This window comes from Tachyglossus aculeatus, chromosome 5 (genome assembly GCF_015852505.1).
Source record: "Tachyglossus aculeatus isolate mTacAcu1 chromosome 5, mTacAcu1.pri, whole genome shotgun sequence".
Classification (NCBI taxonomy): Eukaryota; Metazoa; Chordata; class Mammalia; order Monotremata; family Tachyglossidae; genus Tachyglossus; species Tachyglossus aculeatus.
Genome location: NC_052070.1, coordinates 38,155,789 through 38,171,286, shown reverse-complemented (window position 1 = coordinate 38,171,286; position 15,498 = coordinate 38,155,789). Strand labels below are relative to the sequence as shown.

General features: G+C 44.8%; 1 protein-coding gene across 1 annotated transcript in view; it reads right to left on the bottom strand.

The window, feature by feature from the left end:
* The window catches only part of EIF4G3 (eukaryotic translation initiation factor 4 gamma 3), a 288,773-nt gene that overhangs the window by 32,452 nt on the left and 240,823 nt on the right, over window positions 1–15,498 (bottom strand). The window contains 3 exon segments of the mRNA XM_038747121.1: window positions 2,797–2,891; window positions 7,025–7,157; window positions 9,673–9,777. Of these exon segments, the coding sequence (XP_038603049.1) occupies window positions 2,797–2,891; window positions 7,025–7,157; window positions 9,673–9,777 (333 nt within the window).

Here is a 15,498-nt window from a genome sequence, read left to right as displayed (position 1 = left end):
ACTCCTTGAGGACAGGAATCACACTTATTACAACTATGGTACTCTCCCAAGTGCTTAGTATGTGCTCTGCCCAGAATAAACACTCAGTTCATATCTCTTCTCCTCAAAACCCTCCAATGGCTGCCTATCCAAAGGCTCCTTCCCAGACTTCCTTTTCCTCTCTTCCTCCCCTCCCCATCGCCACCCACCTCCCTCTGCCCTTCCCCTTGCCCCTCCCCACAGCATTTGGGTATATTTGTACATATTACTCTATTTATTTTACCAATGATGTGTATATAGCTATAATTCTATTTATTCTGATGGTATTGACACGTGTCTACATGTTTTGGTTTTTTTTGTTTGTCTCCCCCTTCTAGACTGGGAGCCTGTTGTTGGGTAGGGGCCATCTCTAGATATTGCTGATTTGTACCTTCAAGAGCTTAGTACAGTGCTCTGCACACAGTAAGCGCTCAATAAATACGACTGAATAAATGAATGAATATCCATCTCTGCATCACATAGAAACCCCTTAGTATGGTCTGTACGGTATTCGATCAGCTCTCCCCCTTCTACATTACCTTGCTGACGTCTCTACGACAAGCTAGTATGCTTGCTTCATGCCTAAATCAATCAATTGTATTTATTGAACGCTGTGTGCAGAGCACTGTACTAAGCGCTTGGGAAGTACAAGTTGGCAACAAATAGAGACAGTCCCTATCCAACATGCCAACCTATTCACTGTATCTTGCTCTGCACACAGTAAGCGCTCAATAAATACGACTGAATGAATGTTTCTTGATCTCCTCTGTCTCGCCGCTGGCCTCTTGCCCACATCCTCCCTCTGGTCTGGAATTTCATTTCCCTTCACATCTGACAGAGTGAATCTGGGCCAAGAAGCAAGGAGGCAGTTGCCTGGTAGGTCTAGAACATGAATCTGAGCCTGTGCCAGGGGTCTCAACTACGAGGCCCCTGTAGACTGAAAACTCATTGTGGGTGGGGAAATGTGTCTGTTTATTGTTGAACTGTACTCGCCGAAGTGCTTAGTATGGTGCTCTGCACCCAGTAATCACTCAATAAATATGACAATGAATGAATCATAAAATCATATCTCCTCCCAGAAGTCTTCCCTTATTAAGCCGTCGTCTCTTCCCGCCTTCAAAGTCCTCCTGAAAGCTCACCTCCCCCAGGAGGTCGTCCCAGACTGAGCCCCCCTTTTCCTCTGCTCCTCCTCCCCTCCCTAACCCCCCGACTCCCTCCCTCTGCTAATGATGTGTATATATCTATAATTCTATTTATTTATATTGATGCTGTTGATGCCTATTTGTTTTGTTTTGTTTTCTTGTCTGTCTCCCCCCTTCTAGACTGTGTGCCTGCTGTTGGGTAGGGACTGTCTCTATTTGTTGCCGAACTGTACTTTCCAAGCGCTTCGTACACTCTGCGCACAGTAAGCCCTCAACAAATACGACTGAATGAATGAATGAAAATCCCTTATTCACCCTCCCTTTCACATTGCCTAGGCACTTGGTTCTACCCGAGGCACTTAATGATGGCATTTGTTAAGCGCTTACTATGTGCAGAGCACTGTTCTAAGCGCAGCCACGTGGGGCTCACAGCCTTAATCCCCATTTTACAGATTAGGTAACTGAGGCTCAGAGAAGTTAAGTGACTTGCCCAAGGTCACACAGCAGATGTGGTGGAGTCAGAATTCGAACCCATAACCTCTTACTCCAAAGCCCGTGCTCTTTCCACTGAGCCACGCTGCTTCTCTAATACTTGATATCTCTCATCCCCACAACATCTATGTACATATTCCTTTACTCTCCCATTTCTCCTACCTGTAATTTCTTTTAATGTCTGTCCTCCACCACAAACTGTAAGCTCCTTGTGGGAAGGGATCATATCTATCAACTCCATCGAGTTGTTCACTCCCAAGCACACGGTATAGTGGTCTTCACGCAGTAAGTACTCAATAGATAGCACTGATTGATTGATGGGGCAGACCACTTAACACAGGCCTCCTGAATGATAAGGGCTGGTTGTTTTAAATGAGGCACTCTGCAAATCATGACTAAAAACAGATCACATTTTTTTGCGTTGGTGGACAGAGAACATGCCTAACGAATCTGTTATACTGTACTCTGCTAAGAGCTTTGTACAGCGCTCTGCACACAGTATGCACTCAGTAAATACCACTGATTGACTGATTTCAGTGGAAGAGGAAGGGAGGACTGTTTTCTGCTTTTCCCAACTCGCTGACATGATTACCTTTAGGGCTTCCTTGATGTATTTTAGGATTCGGGCATAGGAACTACTACCAATATCCTGCATTTGCCAGGCCAAATACCTGCAATCTTTGGGACCAGGGAATTTGTGGATTGAGGCAGATTTTGGATGACATCTACTGCAGATTATGAACTAAAGATATCATTTTAAGGGTTTAATAGACATTATGCAGGATGGAAATGTTACCAGTTTGTATTACTCATAAATTTATATATGTTAAATATGTTAAATGAAAAGCCAGGTTTCCTTGGTGTTGCACTGGGGAAGTTAGCCCCAAATTAGTAGCTCTGTACCACTGTCACCCCCCTGTCCTGGATTGTGAATTCTGACTGTTCATGACTTTGGATCTCTAGCTGCATTCCAAAAAGCTGCCGATCAGAAAGGACTATGCTTCATAAAAATAATTTAAAGATTCCAAGGCCTTGTGCTGTATAAGCTAAGGAAAGAATTCCAGGATCAGGTTCCACAAACCAGGAAGGTTACTTAATGAGGTCATTCAGGATGGCGTTTGAGATCAAGAAAATCAGCAGTCACCTTGGTAATTTTAAGGAATTTGGAAGGGTCCAGCACCCGGCTGTTCTTTGTCCCTTGGACCATGTTCCATCCGCCTTCATCAATTCTTTGAACACCTGTGAAGACAAATGAGTGAGCTTCCAGCAACCTCCCCTCTGACTGCTGGTTCCGGTCCAATCACGAATTAATGGTGTCAGCGCATTTTTCAGACGGGAATGTCAGTTCAGTAAGAGGAAACAAAAAAATGCTACTGAAGCACATCAGCTGGCATCCAAAGAACTCATCTTGAGAACCTCACGGCCCTTCCGATTCATTCATTCATTCAATCGTATTTATTGAGCGCTTACTGTGTGCACAGCACTGGACTAAGCGCTTGGGAAGTCCAAGTTGGCAACATATAGAGACGGTCCCGACCCAACAGTGGGCTCACAGTCTAGAAGGGGGAGACGGACGACGAAACAAACTGAGAATGGGAAGAGTATGGGCTGGGAGACAGAAGACCTGTGTTCTAATCCCAGCTCCGTCATTTGTGTGCTGAACGAACTTGCGCACTTCTATGTGCTTTAGTTCCCTCATCTGTAAAATGGGGATTAAGACTGGGAGCCTTATGTGCAGAAGGGACTGCGACCAACCCAGTTACCTTGCATCTACTCGAGCACTTAGTACAGTGTCTGGCACAGAGTAAGTGCTCCACGAATACCATAAAAAAACCTGAATTACAATATTAATAATAGTAATTGTGGTATTTGTTAAGGGCTTACTATGGGCCAGGCACTATACTAAGTGCTGAAGTGGATACAAGCAAATCAGGCTAGACAAAATCCCTATCCCACGTGGGGCTCACAGTCTCAATCCCCATTTTCCAGAGTAGGTAATTGAGGCACAGAGAAGTAAAGCGACTTGCCCAAGGTCACACAGCAGACAGGTGGTGGAGCCAGGATTAGAACCCATGACCTTCAGACCCCCAGGCCTGTGCTCTTTCCACTATGCCATACTGGTTATCCTAAAATGGACAAAATAAGTGCTTAGTACAGTGCTCTGCACACAGTAAGCGCTCAATAAATACGACTGAATGAAAGAATGAATGAAAATCCACTGTTGAAGGGGCAAAGCACAGAGTACAGCAAAATAGGTAGTAGTTTGAAGGAATGTTTCATTTATTTTAATGTCATCTTCCCCATCAAATCTGTGAGCTCTCAGTGGGCAAGGCACGTGTCCAGCCTTTCTATTGTATTTACTAGGCACACAATAAAAACTCAATAAATACAACTGATTGAGTGACTGTGATCAATTTAGAAAATATTTTCCTGATTCCCTCTAAGAATGAGTTTCAGTGGTAATACTGTGTCCCATCTGGGCTGTCCCTTCGGAATGCAGGGCCCAGGACAATTCAAAAAGTGCCAGTCTGTTGCTTCTGGCTTGGCATAAGTGAGGGTGGGGTTCACTTAAAGAGTAGAAATGCCGCTCTGTAAAGCTGCTTCCCTGCCAGACCACGCCAGGAGATGCTGGTGCCATAATAATAATAATAACAATAATAATAATAATAATAATGGCATTTGTTCATTCATTCATTCAATTAATTGTATTTATTGAATGAATTTATTGAATCTTCTAGACTGTGAGCCCACTGTTGGGTAGGGACCGTCTCTATATGTTGCCAATTTGTACTTCCCAAGCGCTTAGTACAGTGCTCTGCACATAGTAAGCGCTCAATAAATACGATTGATGATGATGATGATGATGATAAATACGATTGATTGATTGATTGCTCTGCACACAGTAGGCTCTCAATAAGTACGATTGATTGATTTATTGAGCGCTTACTGTGTGTAGAGCACTGTACTAAGTGCTTGGGAAGTACAAGTTGGCAACACATAGAGATGGGCCCTACCCAACAGTGGGCTCACAGTCTAGAAGGTTGTTAAGCACTTACTATGTGCAGAGCACTGTTCTAAGCGCTGGGGCAGGGGGATACAAGGTGATCAAATTGTCCCACGTGGGGCTCACAGTCTTAATCCCCATTTTACAGATGAGGTAACTGAGGCTCAGAGAAGTTGAGTGACTTGCCCAAGGTCACACAGCAGACATGTGGCGGAGCCAGGATTCGAACCCATGACCTCTGACTCCAAAGCCCGGGCTCCTTCCACTGAGCCACGCTGATGATGGATTCTCCACCCCTCTAGACTGAAGCTCCATGTGGGCAGGAAATATGTCTACCAACTTTGCTGTATTGTACTCTCCCAAGTGCTTAGTACAGTGCTCTGCACGCAGTATCCACACCGGTAGGATCTCCACCTCTTCAGACTGTGAGCTCCTTGCGGGACAGGGAACGTGTCTACCAAATCTGTTATCCTTTGTGTGACTTTGGGCAAGTCACTTCATTTCTCTGTGCCTCAGTTACCTCATCTGTAAAATGGGGATGAAGACTGTGAGCCCCACGTGGGACAATCTGATCACCTTGTAATCTCCCCAGCGCTTAGAACAGTGCTTTGCACATAGTAAGCGCTTAACAAATGCCATTATCATCATTATTAGAGAAGCAGCGTGGCTCAGTGGAAAGAGCACGGGCTTTGCAGTCAGGAGGTCGTGGGTTCAAATCCCGGCTCCGCCACTTGTCAGCTGTGTGACTTTGGGCAAGTCACTTAACTTCTCTGGGCCTCAGTTCCCTCATCTGTAAAATGGGGATGAAGATCGTGAGCCCCACGTGGGACAACCTGATTACCTTGTATCTACCCCAACGCTTAGAACGGTGCTTTGCACATAGTAAGCGCTTAACAAATATCAACATTATTATTATTATTCTCCTGTACTGGCCCAAGTGCTTAGTAGAGTGCTCTGCCTACAGTAAGCACTCAATAAATACCATTTACTGATTGATTGCAAGTGCTTAGTACAGTGCTCTGCACACAGTAAGCGCTCAATAAATACGACTGACTGAATGAATGAATCAATCGTATGTATTGAGCGCTTACTGTGTGCAGAGCACTGTACTAAGCGCTTAATGAATGAATGAATGAATGAATGAATGATTGGGAAGCTCTGCCCCTTGAGAAATAGTGTTGCCTAGTGGAAAGAGACCGGGCCTTGGAGTCAGAGGGCCTGGGTTCTAGTCCCGGCTTTACCGCTTGTCTGCTGTGTGATTTTGAGAAAGTCACTTCACTTCTCTGTGCCTCAGTAACCTCATCAATAAAATGGGGATTAAGACTGTGCCTGGCACCGTAAGCGCTAACAAATAACATTACAAAAATGAAACAAAAAACAGCACGAAGGGGTGGGGCCCAGGGCAATCCCAACAGTAGGGATGGCCTTGCTTAGAGACCGGGGTTAACTTATCAAAAATGAGCTCCCACGTGAATGTCTTTTTTCCATACTTCTTTCATGTAATCATACTTTGTAGAGCGGTAGCGTGGCTTGGTGCAAAGAGCGTGGGCTGGAGAGACACAGGACACAGGACACAGGACCTAGGTCCTGCCCCTTTCCAGCTATGATCTTGGAAAAGATACTTCACTTCTCTGTGCCTCCGTTTCCTCATCTGCAAAATGGGGATTCAATGCCTGTTCTCCCTCCAACTGAGACTGCGAGCCCCATATGGGACAGGGACTGTGTCTGACCTGATTAGCTTGCATCCACCCCAGGGCTTAATATAGTGTTTGGCATGTCGTAAGTGCTTAACAAATATTAATATTATTACTAGTATTATTTCTTTGCTTATTAACTGCTCCCCTGAACGTATTTCTGCATTTAGTTCCAATCCACAAGGACGTTCCCTTTGGATCTTCTTCTTCTAGTTTCACTTGACACACACAATTGAGAATCCTTCAAGATGTTCTTTAAAAAATGCTCTTGGTCGAAATTTCTTCCCATTTACAGGTTACAGCACGTAATAATAATAATAGTACTTTAAAAAATGCTCTCGGTCGAAATTCCTTCCCAGTTACAGGTTACAGCACATAATAATAATAATAATAATGGTATTTGTTAAGCACTTACTATGTTCCAAGCACTGTCTGAGAGCTGGGGTAGATACAACGTAAGCAGGTTGTCCAACCTGGGGCTCACAGTCTTAATCCCATTTTACAGATGAGGCAACTGAGGCCCAGGGAAGTGAAGTGACTTGCCCAAGGTAACACAGCAGACAAGCGGCGGGGCCAGGATTAGAACCCGAGTCCTCTAACTCCCAAGCCCATGCTCTTACCACTTGGCCATGCTGCTTAGAGGGTAACAGGAGGGGCTGAGGGCCCCTTCTCACCTGGCCTTCTCTTATCTTTGGTCATGAGCTGCTGGACTTTTCTTTGCTCTTCTTGTTCCTCAATTTTGGCTTCTTTATGAATCTGCTCAATAGTTTTCGGTCCTTGATCAGCCCTTCGGGATATCCAGTTGCACTGTAAATCCACACACCCGGTGAGTTAGTGGGGAAGGTCTGGCACCTAAAGGCATTCTAATTACAACATTGAGAATGACAGCAGTTGAAAGGTTCAATTCCCTATTACAAGAAAAGGCCTGAGGGAAGCCCATCCACACAGCACCCTTTTCGAGTGAGCTATGGAAAGTCAGAGGTCAAATCTAGTCCAGGGGCAATCTTGGAGGTGTCCTCTAGAGAGGAACGGGTACACTAGACTGAGGAAAAAGAATGTTTTTGTACCGAAATTCAGCATTTAATCTGGATCTGTGACACTGCGCCCAATAGGCAAAAATGCCCCCTGGCTTTTACGTGCTGTGCAAAGTGGATCAAAGAGGCCAAAGATCTGTCCCCCACCAAGAAGTGGGGTGGTGGTCTTGCTTTCATTCAGGAAGATGCTGCTACTTTTAGCCTTTCTTGCCCCACAATCTTGCCCAAATCCCCTAACCACGTAGCCGGGTCTTGCTCCCCCTGATTCCACGTCCCAGCAGTTCAAAAAGTGCACCTGCTGAATGAAGCGCTCGCCTTGCCTTTTTGTATTTTTTATAATTTTGCACTTATCTTTCTTTGTACGTATTATGCTCTTGCTTTTGCTTGCCTCCCCTATCAGATTGCAAGCACATCGAGAGCGGGTCTTATCTTCTGAAACTTTCTCAGTGCTTTAAACAAAGTAGGTGTTCAATGAATACTGTTGAGGAGTATGATAATGGTTCTGATATCCCTTAAGCTGACACCCCTTCATGCATCTTCTCACTGGCTTCCCAGGGTCCCAACTGATCTGAAAGAGATTACATTTTAACCCTGCCTCTCACTCCCTCCTGCCTATCTTCATTCCTTACCGTATGGAAGTACGCTCAGTATACACTGTCTATCCACAAAGCGTTCTGTATAGAACAAGACAACAGCAGAATTAGGGAATGTTTGTCCGACGATGTTTTTCTGTCCGTATACAGACAGTATGATTTGGTGTCAGAAGAAATGTTTGTGAACGTGCGTGCCGAGGCGGACCTGAGGTGAATACTATAAAGCAAGGTTTCCTTAATGCTGGATTCCAAAGGAAAGCAAACCCATGGCTATAGGAGAAATTGGTTTGTTAGTACGTCGGCCAGGTGAACAGAGGGGCGAATTTTCTTGTTAAGGCCGCCTTAGGAAACTTGGGGTAAACTGCTTCGAAAAAATGAGTTCCGAAGAGAACACTGTCAAGATGAGCTAAGTGCTTCAGTGAATATGAAATGGTGGACTCAGTAAACGCTCCATAAATATAATTGAATGAATTAATGAATGCATTGCTCTAGATATAAATACGAATGGAGACATGGAAGAAGAAAAAACTGCCTAAATGACAGCTGCACAAATGGAAAAGGTGGGAGAGTTGAGAGGTGGCTTTAGTTTGTTGAAGAAGGAAACAAAGAGCTAGTGGGAAAATACTGAGGAGAGGAAAGAATAGGACCAAAATGATGACAGTGATGATTCTGGAAGTGATATTTGGCCTCCTGGGGTGATGAAGAGACTGGCTGATGAAACTCTGATGACAATTATTTAAAGTGGTACAGGCCACAGTCCGAGCAAGGGATCCAGTGGAGGGGAGGGCAAGAAAAGGACAATTTTCATGATTTTCCTGGAAGAAGAAGCAGTGATAGACTAGGAAGTCTGCACTGCGGGGAGGGGGGCTAAGGTTGGACAGGAGGTACATTACTATAATTGGAAATGTCGGAAGGTGACCCAGGAAAAGAAAGTGCGAGAGTAGAGCCACCATTTAATTTTCCAACGGGGGAGGAAACTTTATTTTTAGGCCATTTCCTTTAGCTGAAAGAATCAAGTGTTTTACGCATTAATTCCATATATAGTATTTCACCGAAATATCCGGATGTGGCATCATGAGCAGCTGGGTTAAAGAGCTCTCCAAATCGAATGCCATTAATGCTAATTATAGGAGCTGAAGGGCTCTTTAGCCAAATAGTCAACTTCTACTTGGGAATTCAAACTTGGTGGAATTTGCTGCTCTCCAGTCAAGTCACTTCACAAAACATGGCACGTGGGAACAAGGGGGCAAAGATACCTTTCCAGGGAAATGCGAACCACCAAATTATAATAAAGAAAAATTAAATGATGTGATGGGTTTGCTATTTTCTTCATTTCAAAGGCGACTGTGCCTGGACAGGATGTGGCCCTTTCCCCTACTTAGCCCTTCCCAGCAAGAATCTCTAGATTCACTCTACACTACAGTTTGGAGAGAGGGCAACTCATTACTAAGCGCATTGTGGTTTAGTAATGAAAAGGAGAGAAGGGGACACCCGGTATATCGTGGATTTCCATCACCTGGTTCTTCAATACACATTAGCCAATTCTGGGAACGGGGAGCCCGAAGTCGGATGCGAAAACCTCCTTCCGTATTCTGCTGTGCCTTCCTTTTCAGGAATTCTAATCACCAACGAAATAAAGTGTCCCCCACCCCCTCCCACATCAGACAGGTGCTATTTCTTGCTCCTTCTACTTACCAGCCTTAGGTCTATCACATCTTGAAGCATGAATCGAATCCTAGAAGATGTTTTCCTCTCTTTCACAATTTTCTCCATCTGATTAAAATATTGGTCCATTCGAGGCTGCAAGAAACGAAATCATGAGCATCTCTGGATAATCAAAATACAGTTTTCCTCACAGGACAAATTTGCTAATAACCATGTTGCCCAGTCCCTTGGAGAGAGCAACAATTTGGGTCCAGCAGGGAGGCTAGAATGCTGATTTCATTGATTTCATTATCTGTGTACCTACTGGAGAGCGGAAACACAATCAGATGTTTTATATTTCTTTCAAGGCGGCTGGCTAGTAGATTTTTAACATAACAAGCTCTAGGGAACCAAATTTCAAATACGCAGATGTGGGAAATCAGTAAATAAACCAAACGCATTGGTCATGGACTTTGCACGTGTAATGCTAAATCTTCTCACTGTGCCTGAATCTCGTCTATCTCGCCGCCAAACCCTCATCCACATCCTGCCTCTGGCCTGAAATGCCCTTCCTCCTCAAATCCGACATTTACCCTCTTCGTCTTCAAAGCGTTATTTGAGGGCAAATCTCCTCCAAGAGGCCTTCCCTGACTAACCACCCCTTTCCTCCCTTCTGCATTGCCCTTTTTCCTTTTGTTCAGCCCCCCTCCAAGCCCCAAGGCACTTGTGTACATATTTGTAATTTATTTACATTAATAACGGTGGTATTTGTTACTGATAAATGTGCAGGGTGGCTCAGTGGAAAGAGCCAGGGCTTTGGAGTCAGAGGTCAAGGGTTCAAACCTTGGCTCTGCCAACTGTCAACTGTGTGACTTTGGGTAAGACACTTAACTTCTCTGTGCCTCAGTTACCTCATCTGTAAAATGGGGATTAAGACTGTGAGCCCTCCGTGGGACAACCTCATCACCTTGTAACCTTCCCAGCGCTTAGAACAGTGCTTTGCACATAGTAAGCACTTTATAAATGCCATTATTATTATATTAGTTAAGTGCTTCCTATGTGCCAGGCACTGTACTAAGCACTGGGGTGGATACAAGCAAATCGGGTTGGACACAGTCCCTCTTCCAAGTGGGGCTCACACTCAACCCCCATTTTACAGATGAGGTAACTGAGGCACAGAGAACTGAAGTGACTTGCCCAAGGTCACACAGAGGACAAGTGGCAGAGCTGGGATTAGAATCCAGGACCTTCTGATTCCCAGGCACATGCCCTATCCACTACACCATGCTGTCTCCTCCCCTCTAGACTGCAAGCTTGTTGTGGGCAGGGAATGTGTCTGTTTATAGTTCATTCATTCATTCAATTGTACTTATTGAGTGCTTACTGTGTGCAGAGCACTGAACTAAGCGCTTGGAAAGTACAATTCAGCAACAGAGACAATCTTTGCCCACAGTGGGCTCACAGTCTAGAAGGGGGGAGACAGGCATCAAAACAAGTAAACAGGCATCAATAGCATCAATATAAATAAATAGAATTATAGATAAATACACATCGTTAATATAAACCTCCTCCAGGAGGCCTTCCCAGAGCGAGCCCCCTCCTTCCTCTCCCCCTCATTGCCCTCCCCTTCCTCCCCACCTTACCTCCTTCCCCTCGCCACAGCACCTGTATATATGTATATATGTTCATACATATTTATTACTCTATTTATTTATATGTGCATATTTATTCTATTTATTTTATTTTGTTAGGATGTTTGGTTTTGTTGTCTGTCTCCCCCTTCTAGACTGTGAGCCCACTGTTGGGTAGGGACCGTCTCTATATGTTGCCAACTTGTACTTCCCAAGCGCTTAGTACAGTGGTCTGCACACAGTAAGCGCTCAATAAATACGACTGAATGAATGAATGAATGAATAAACAGAATTATAAATGTGTACATACATACACAAGTGCTGTCTGGGGAAGGGGGATAGAGCAAAGGGAGTGAGTTGCGGCGATGGGGAGGGGAGAGGGTGCAGAGGAAAAGGAGGGGGGCTTTTTGTTGCTGTTATTGTACTCTCCCAATATTGCTGTACTCTCCCAAGCACTTAGTACAGTGCTCTGCACATAGTAAGTGCTCCATAAACACAACTGAATGAATGAATGAATGAACGGTCCTATAGATACCCCGCTAAACCCACTTCTTATTGCCGGGGACTTCCCAAGCCGGAATTCTCCTCTTGTCCTTTTAGTGGGGGAACCTTAAAGTGAGGGGTTCTAAAATGAGGTCCAACTCATGTCGGTGCACATCATAAGCAATTGCCCCGTAAAGAACAGTCAATTCTTGATATTTAGAATTTGATAATCCAAGTTGGGGATGGTCCAAGCCTGCCGTTTCTCTTCCTTCTCCCCCCAGCCTGCCTTTGGACACTTCACTGCCCATAGAGCTTTTCCACCACAGGAAGGGGCAGAGAGAAAGGAGAGGAGAAACTGAACCCTTCCATTTTTGTTACTTAGCAGTTCTGGTAAAAGGCTTGGTTTAAACGAGGTGTGGGGCTTAGCTGGATTTCATCTCTCTATTGATTCTACTAAATTTCCAAAATACATAAAACTAATCGCAAAAAGATCTGCCTAAGCTTGTGGGAACGAGATTGTATTTACCACGGGAGAAGGATGCCACCTTCAAATACCTGTTTCAGGAGGGCAGGGATCAGGTTGCCTAAGTGGGTTCTACGTAGCCCTTAATGAAATAAACCATTACTCAATGTCACATCACCACCTTTCTAATTATAATAATAATTATGGGATTTGTTAAGTGCCTACTATATGTCAGGCACTGTTCTAAGTGCAGGGGTAGATACAAGCTAATCACATCAGGCACATTCTCTGTCCCACATGGAGCGCCACACTCTTAATCCCCATTTTACAGATGAGGCAACTGAAGCAGAGAGAAGTCGAGCGGCTTACCCAAGGTCACGCAGCATTCATTCAATCGTATTTATTGAGCGCTTCCTGTGTGCAGAGCACTGTACTAAGCTAATCTATTTTATTTTGTTAGTATGTTTGGTTTTGTTCTCTGTCTCCCCCTTTTAGACTGTGAGCCCACTGTTGGGTAGGGACTGCCTCTATATGTTGCCAACTTGTACTTCCCAAGCGCTTAGTACAGTGCTCTGCACACAGTAAGCGCTCAATAAATACGACTGATTGACTGATTGATTGATATAGAGACGGTCCCTACCCAACAGCGGGCTCACAGTCTAGAAGCTCACAGCAGACATGTGGCAGAGCCAGGATAACAACTTAATCTAGCAGCGTTACATAAAATGGAACCCCACTCATGGAACAGTTTTAAATGATGATGATGATGATGGCATTTATTAAGGGCTTACTATGTGCAAAGCACTGTTCTAAGCGCTGGGGAGGATACAAGGTGATCAGGTTGTCCCACGGAAATGAAAGTCTTCTTACGTAAAGCCATTATCAACTTGCATAACAAGCTTTTCAGTGTTATAAATGCCTTCATACGTTTTTAAGTGGTGAGGGCAGAGAGAGCAGCCTCTTGATCAGTGATTATGAAGTCGGGCACTGGAACCCGGTCTGTAAGTTTGGTTCTGCTGCCACTCAACACACACAAATGTGACACTTACTACTACTTTCCAAACCCAAGGGGTGGGATTCCTGGCAATGCTTTCAAGGGGGATACACAGTGGAGGAATTAAGAACCACATTTCCGCTTCTCCCACCCCCTTCTGCTTTGCCCGATTTGCTCCTTTTATTCACCTGCCTCCCGAACCCCCCTCAGCCTCACAGCACTCATGTACATGCCCACAATTTATTTATTTACTTATTTTAATGTCTGCCTCCCCCTCTAGACTGTAAGCTTGCTGTGGGCAGGGACTGTATAGACCAACTCTACTGTATGGTTATATGGTAATAAGAATGATAATTCCTCCCTTCAAAGCCCTACTGAGAGCTCACCTCCTCCAGGAGGCCTTCCCAGACTTCCTCTCCTTCCTCCCCCCTCCCCATTCCCCCGCCTTCCTCCTTCCCCTCCCCACAGCACCTGTATATATGTATATATGTTTGTACGCATTTATTACTCTATTTTATTTGTACATATTTATCCTATTTATTTTATTTTGTTAATCATCATCATCAATCGTATTTATTGAGCGCTTACTATGTGCAGAGCACTGTACGAAGCGCTTAATGTTTTGTTTCGTTCTCTGTCTCCCCCTTCTAGACTCTGAGCCCACTGCTGGGTAGGGACTGTCTCTATATGTTGCCAACTTGTACTTCCCAAGCGCTTAGTACAGTGCTCTGCACACAGTAAGCGCTTAATAAATATGATTGAATGAATGAATAATTGTATTTATTAAGCGCTTACTATGTGCCAAGCACTGTTCTAAAGGCTGGAGTAGATACAAGGTCATCAGGTTGTCCGGTGTGGGGCTCACAGTCTTAATCCCCATTTTACAGCTGAGGTAATGAGGCCCAGAGAAGTGAAGTGGCTTGCCCAAGGTCACACAGCAGACAAGTGGTGGAACCGGGATTAGAAGCCCACGTCCTCTGACTCCCCATGTCCGTGCTCTTTCCACTAAGTCATAGTGCTTCTTTCCCACGCATTCAGCACAGTGTTCTGCACACAGAAAGCGCCCAATAAATACGATTGATTGATTGATGGAACCTGAGAATTTAAGAAATGCCATAGCCGATTAAAACCACAATCCATTTGACCCAGCGTGTCACGGCCTGGAGGAAGGCTCCTCTCCTTGACATTGCCATTGACACTGACACTGGAGAAGCAGCAAGGCTCAGCGTAAAGAGCCCAGGCTTTGGAGTCAGAGGTCATGGGTTCAAATCCCGGCTCCGCCAACTGTCAGCTGTGTGACTTTGGGCAAGTCACTTCACTTCTCTGGGCCTCAGTTCCCTCATCTGTAAAATGGGGATTAATAATAACAATAATAATGATGGCACTTGCTAAGCACTTACTATGTGCAGAGCACCGTTCTAAGTGCTGGGGGGATACGAGGTGATCAGGTTGTCCCACGTGGGGCTCACAGTCTTAATCCCCATTTTACAGATGAGGGAACTGAGGCACAGAGAAGTGACTTGCCCAAAGTCACCCAGCTGACAATTGGCGGAGCCGGGATTTGAACCCATGACCTCTGACTCCAAAGCCCGGGCTCTTTCCACTGAGCCACGCTGATTAAGACCGTGAGCCCCACGTGGGACGACCTGATCACCTTGTATCCGCCCAGCGCTTAGAACAGTGCTTTGCACATAGTAAGGGTTTAACAAATACCATCATCATTATTATTATTATTGAGGTTGCACAATGCCGCAGAAGTTTTCCCTTCCAACACCCTATTAGAGATCTAATATTCCTGAACCTTCCTGAAACCTTTTTGAGTCTTCTAATACTAACCTGGTCCTCTAATGTTCCTCATTACGAACCTACTACTGTTTTCTCCTTATGCTGTATCTACCCCAAAGCTTAGTAATAATAATAATAACAACAATAATTGTGGTATTAGTTCATTACTGGGATGGACTGTTAATTGCTGGGATGGATACAAGCAGCCCCTGTCCCACAAGGGGCTCACAGCCTAAACCTCCAATTTACAGACGAGGTAACTGAGGCACGGAGAAGTGAAGTGACTTGCCCCAGGTCACACGGCAGACAAGTGGCAGGGCCGGGATTAGAACCCATGACTTTTTGACTCCCAGGACTGTGCTCTATCCATGCTGCCTCTCTTATGCCATAATAATAAGAACAATTTGTATTATTATTCCATATACTTTTCACTTAATGTGTGATATATTTCCTGTTTTTCTTAACCTTGATACTTTCTGGTTTCAGGGAGTCCCCCTAGTTTTGGGGTTGGGCTTTTGAAG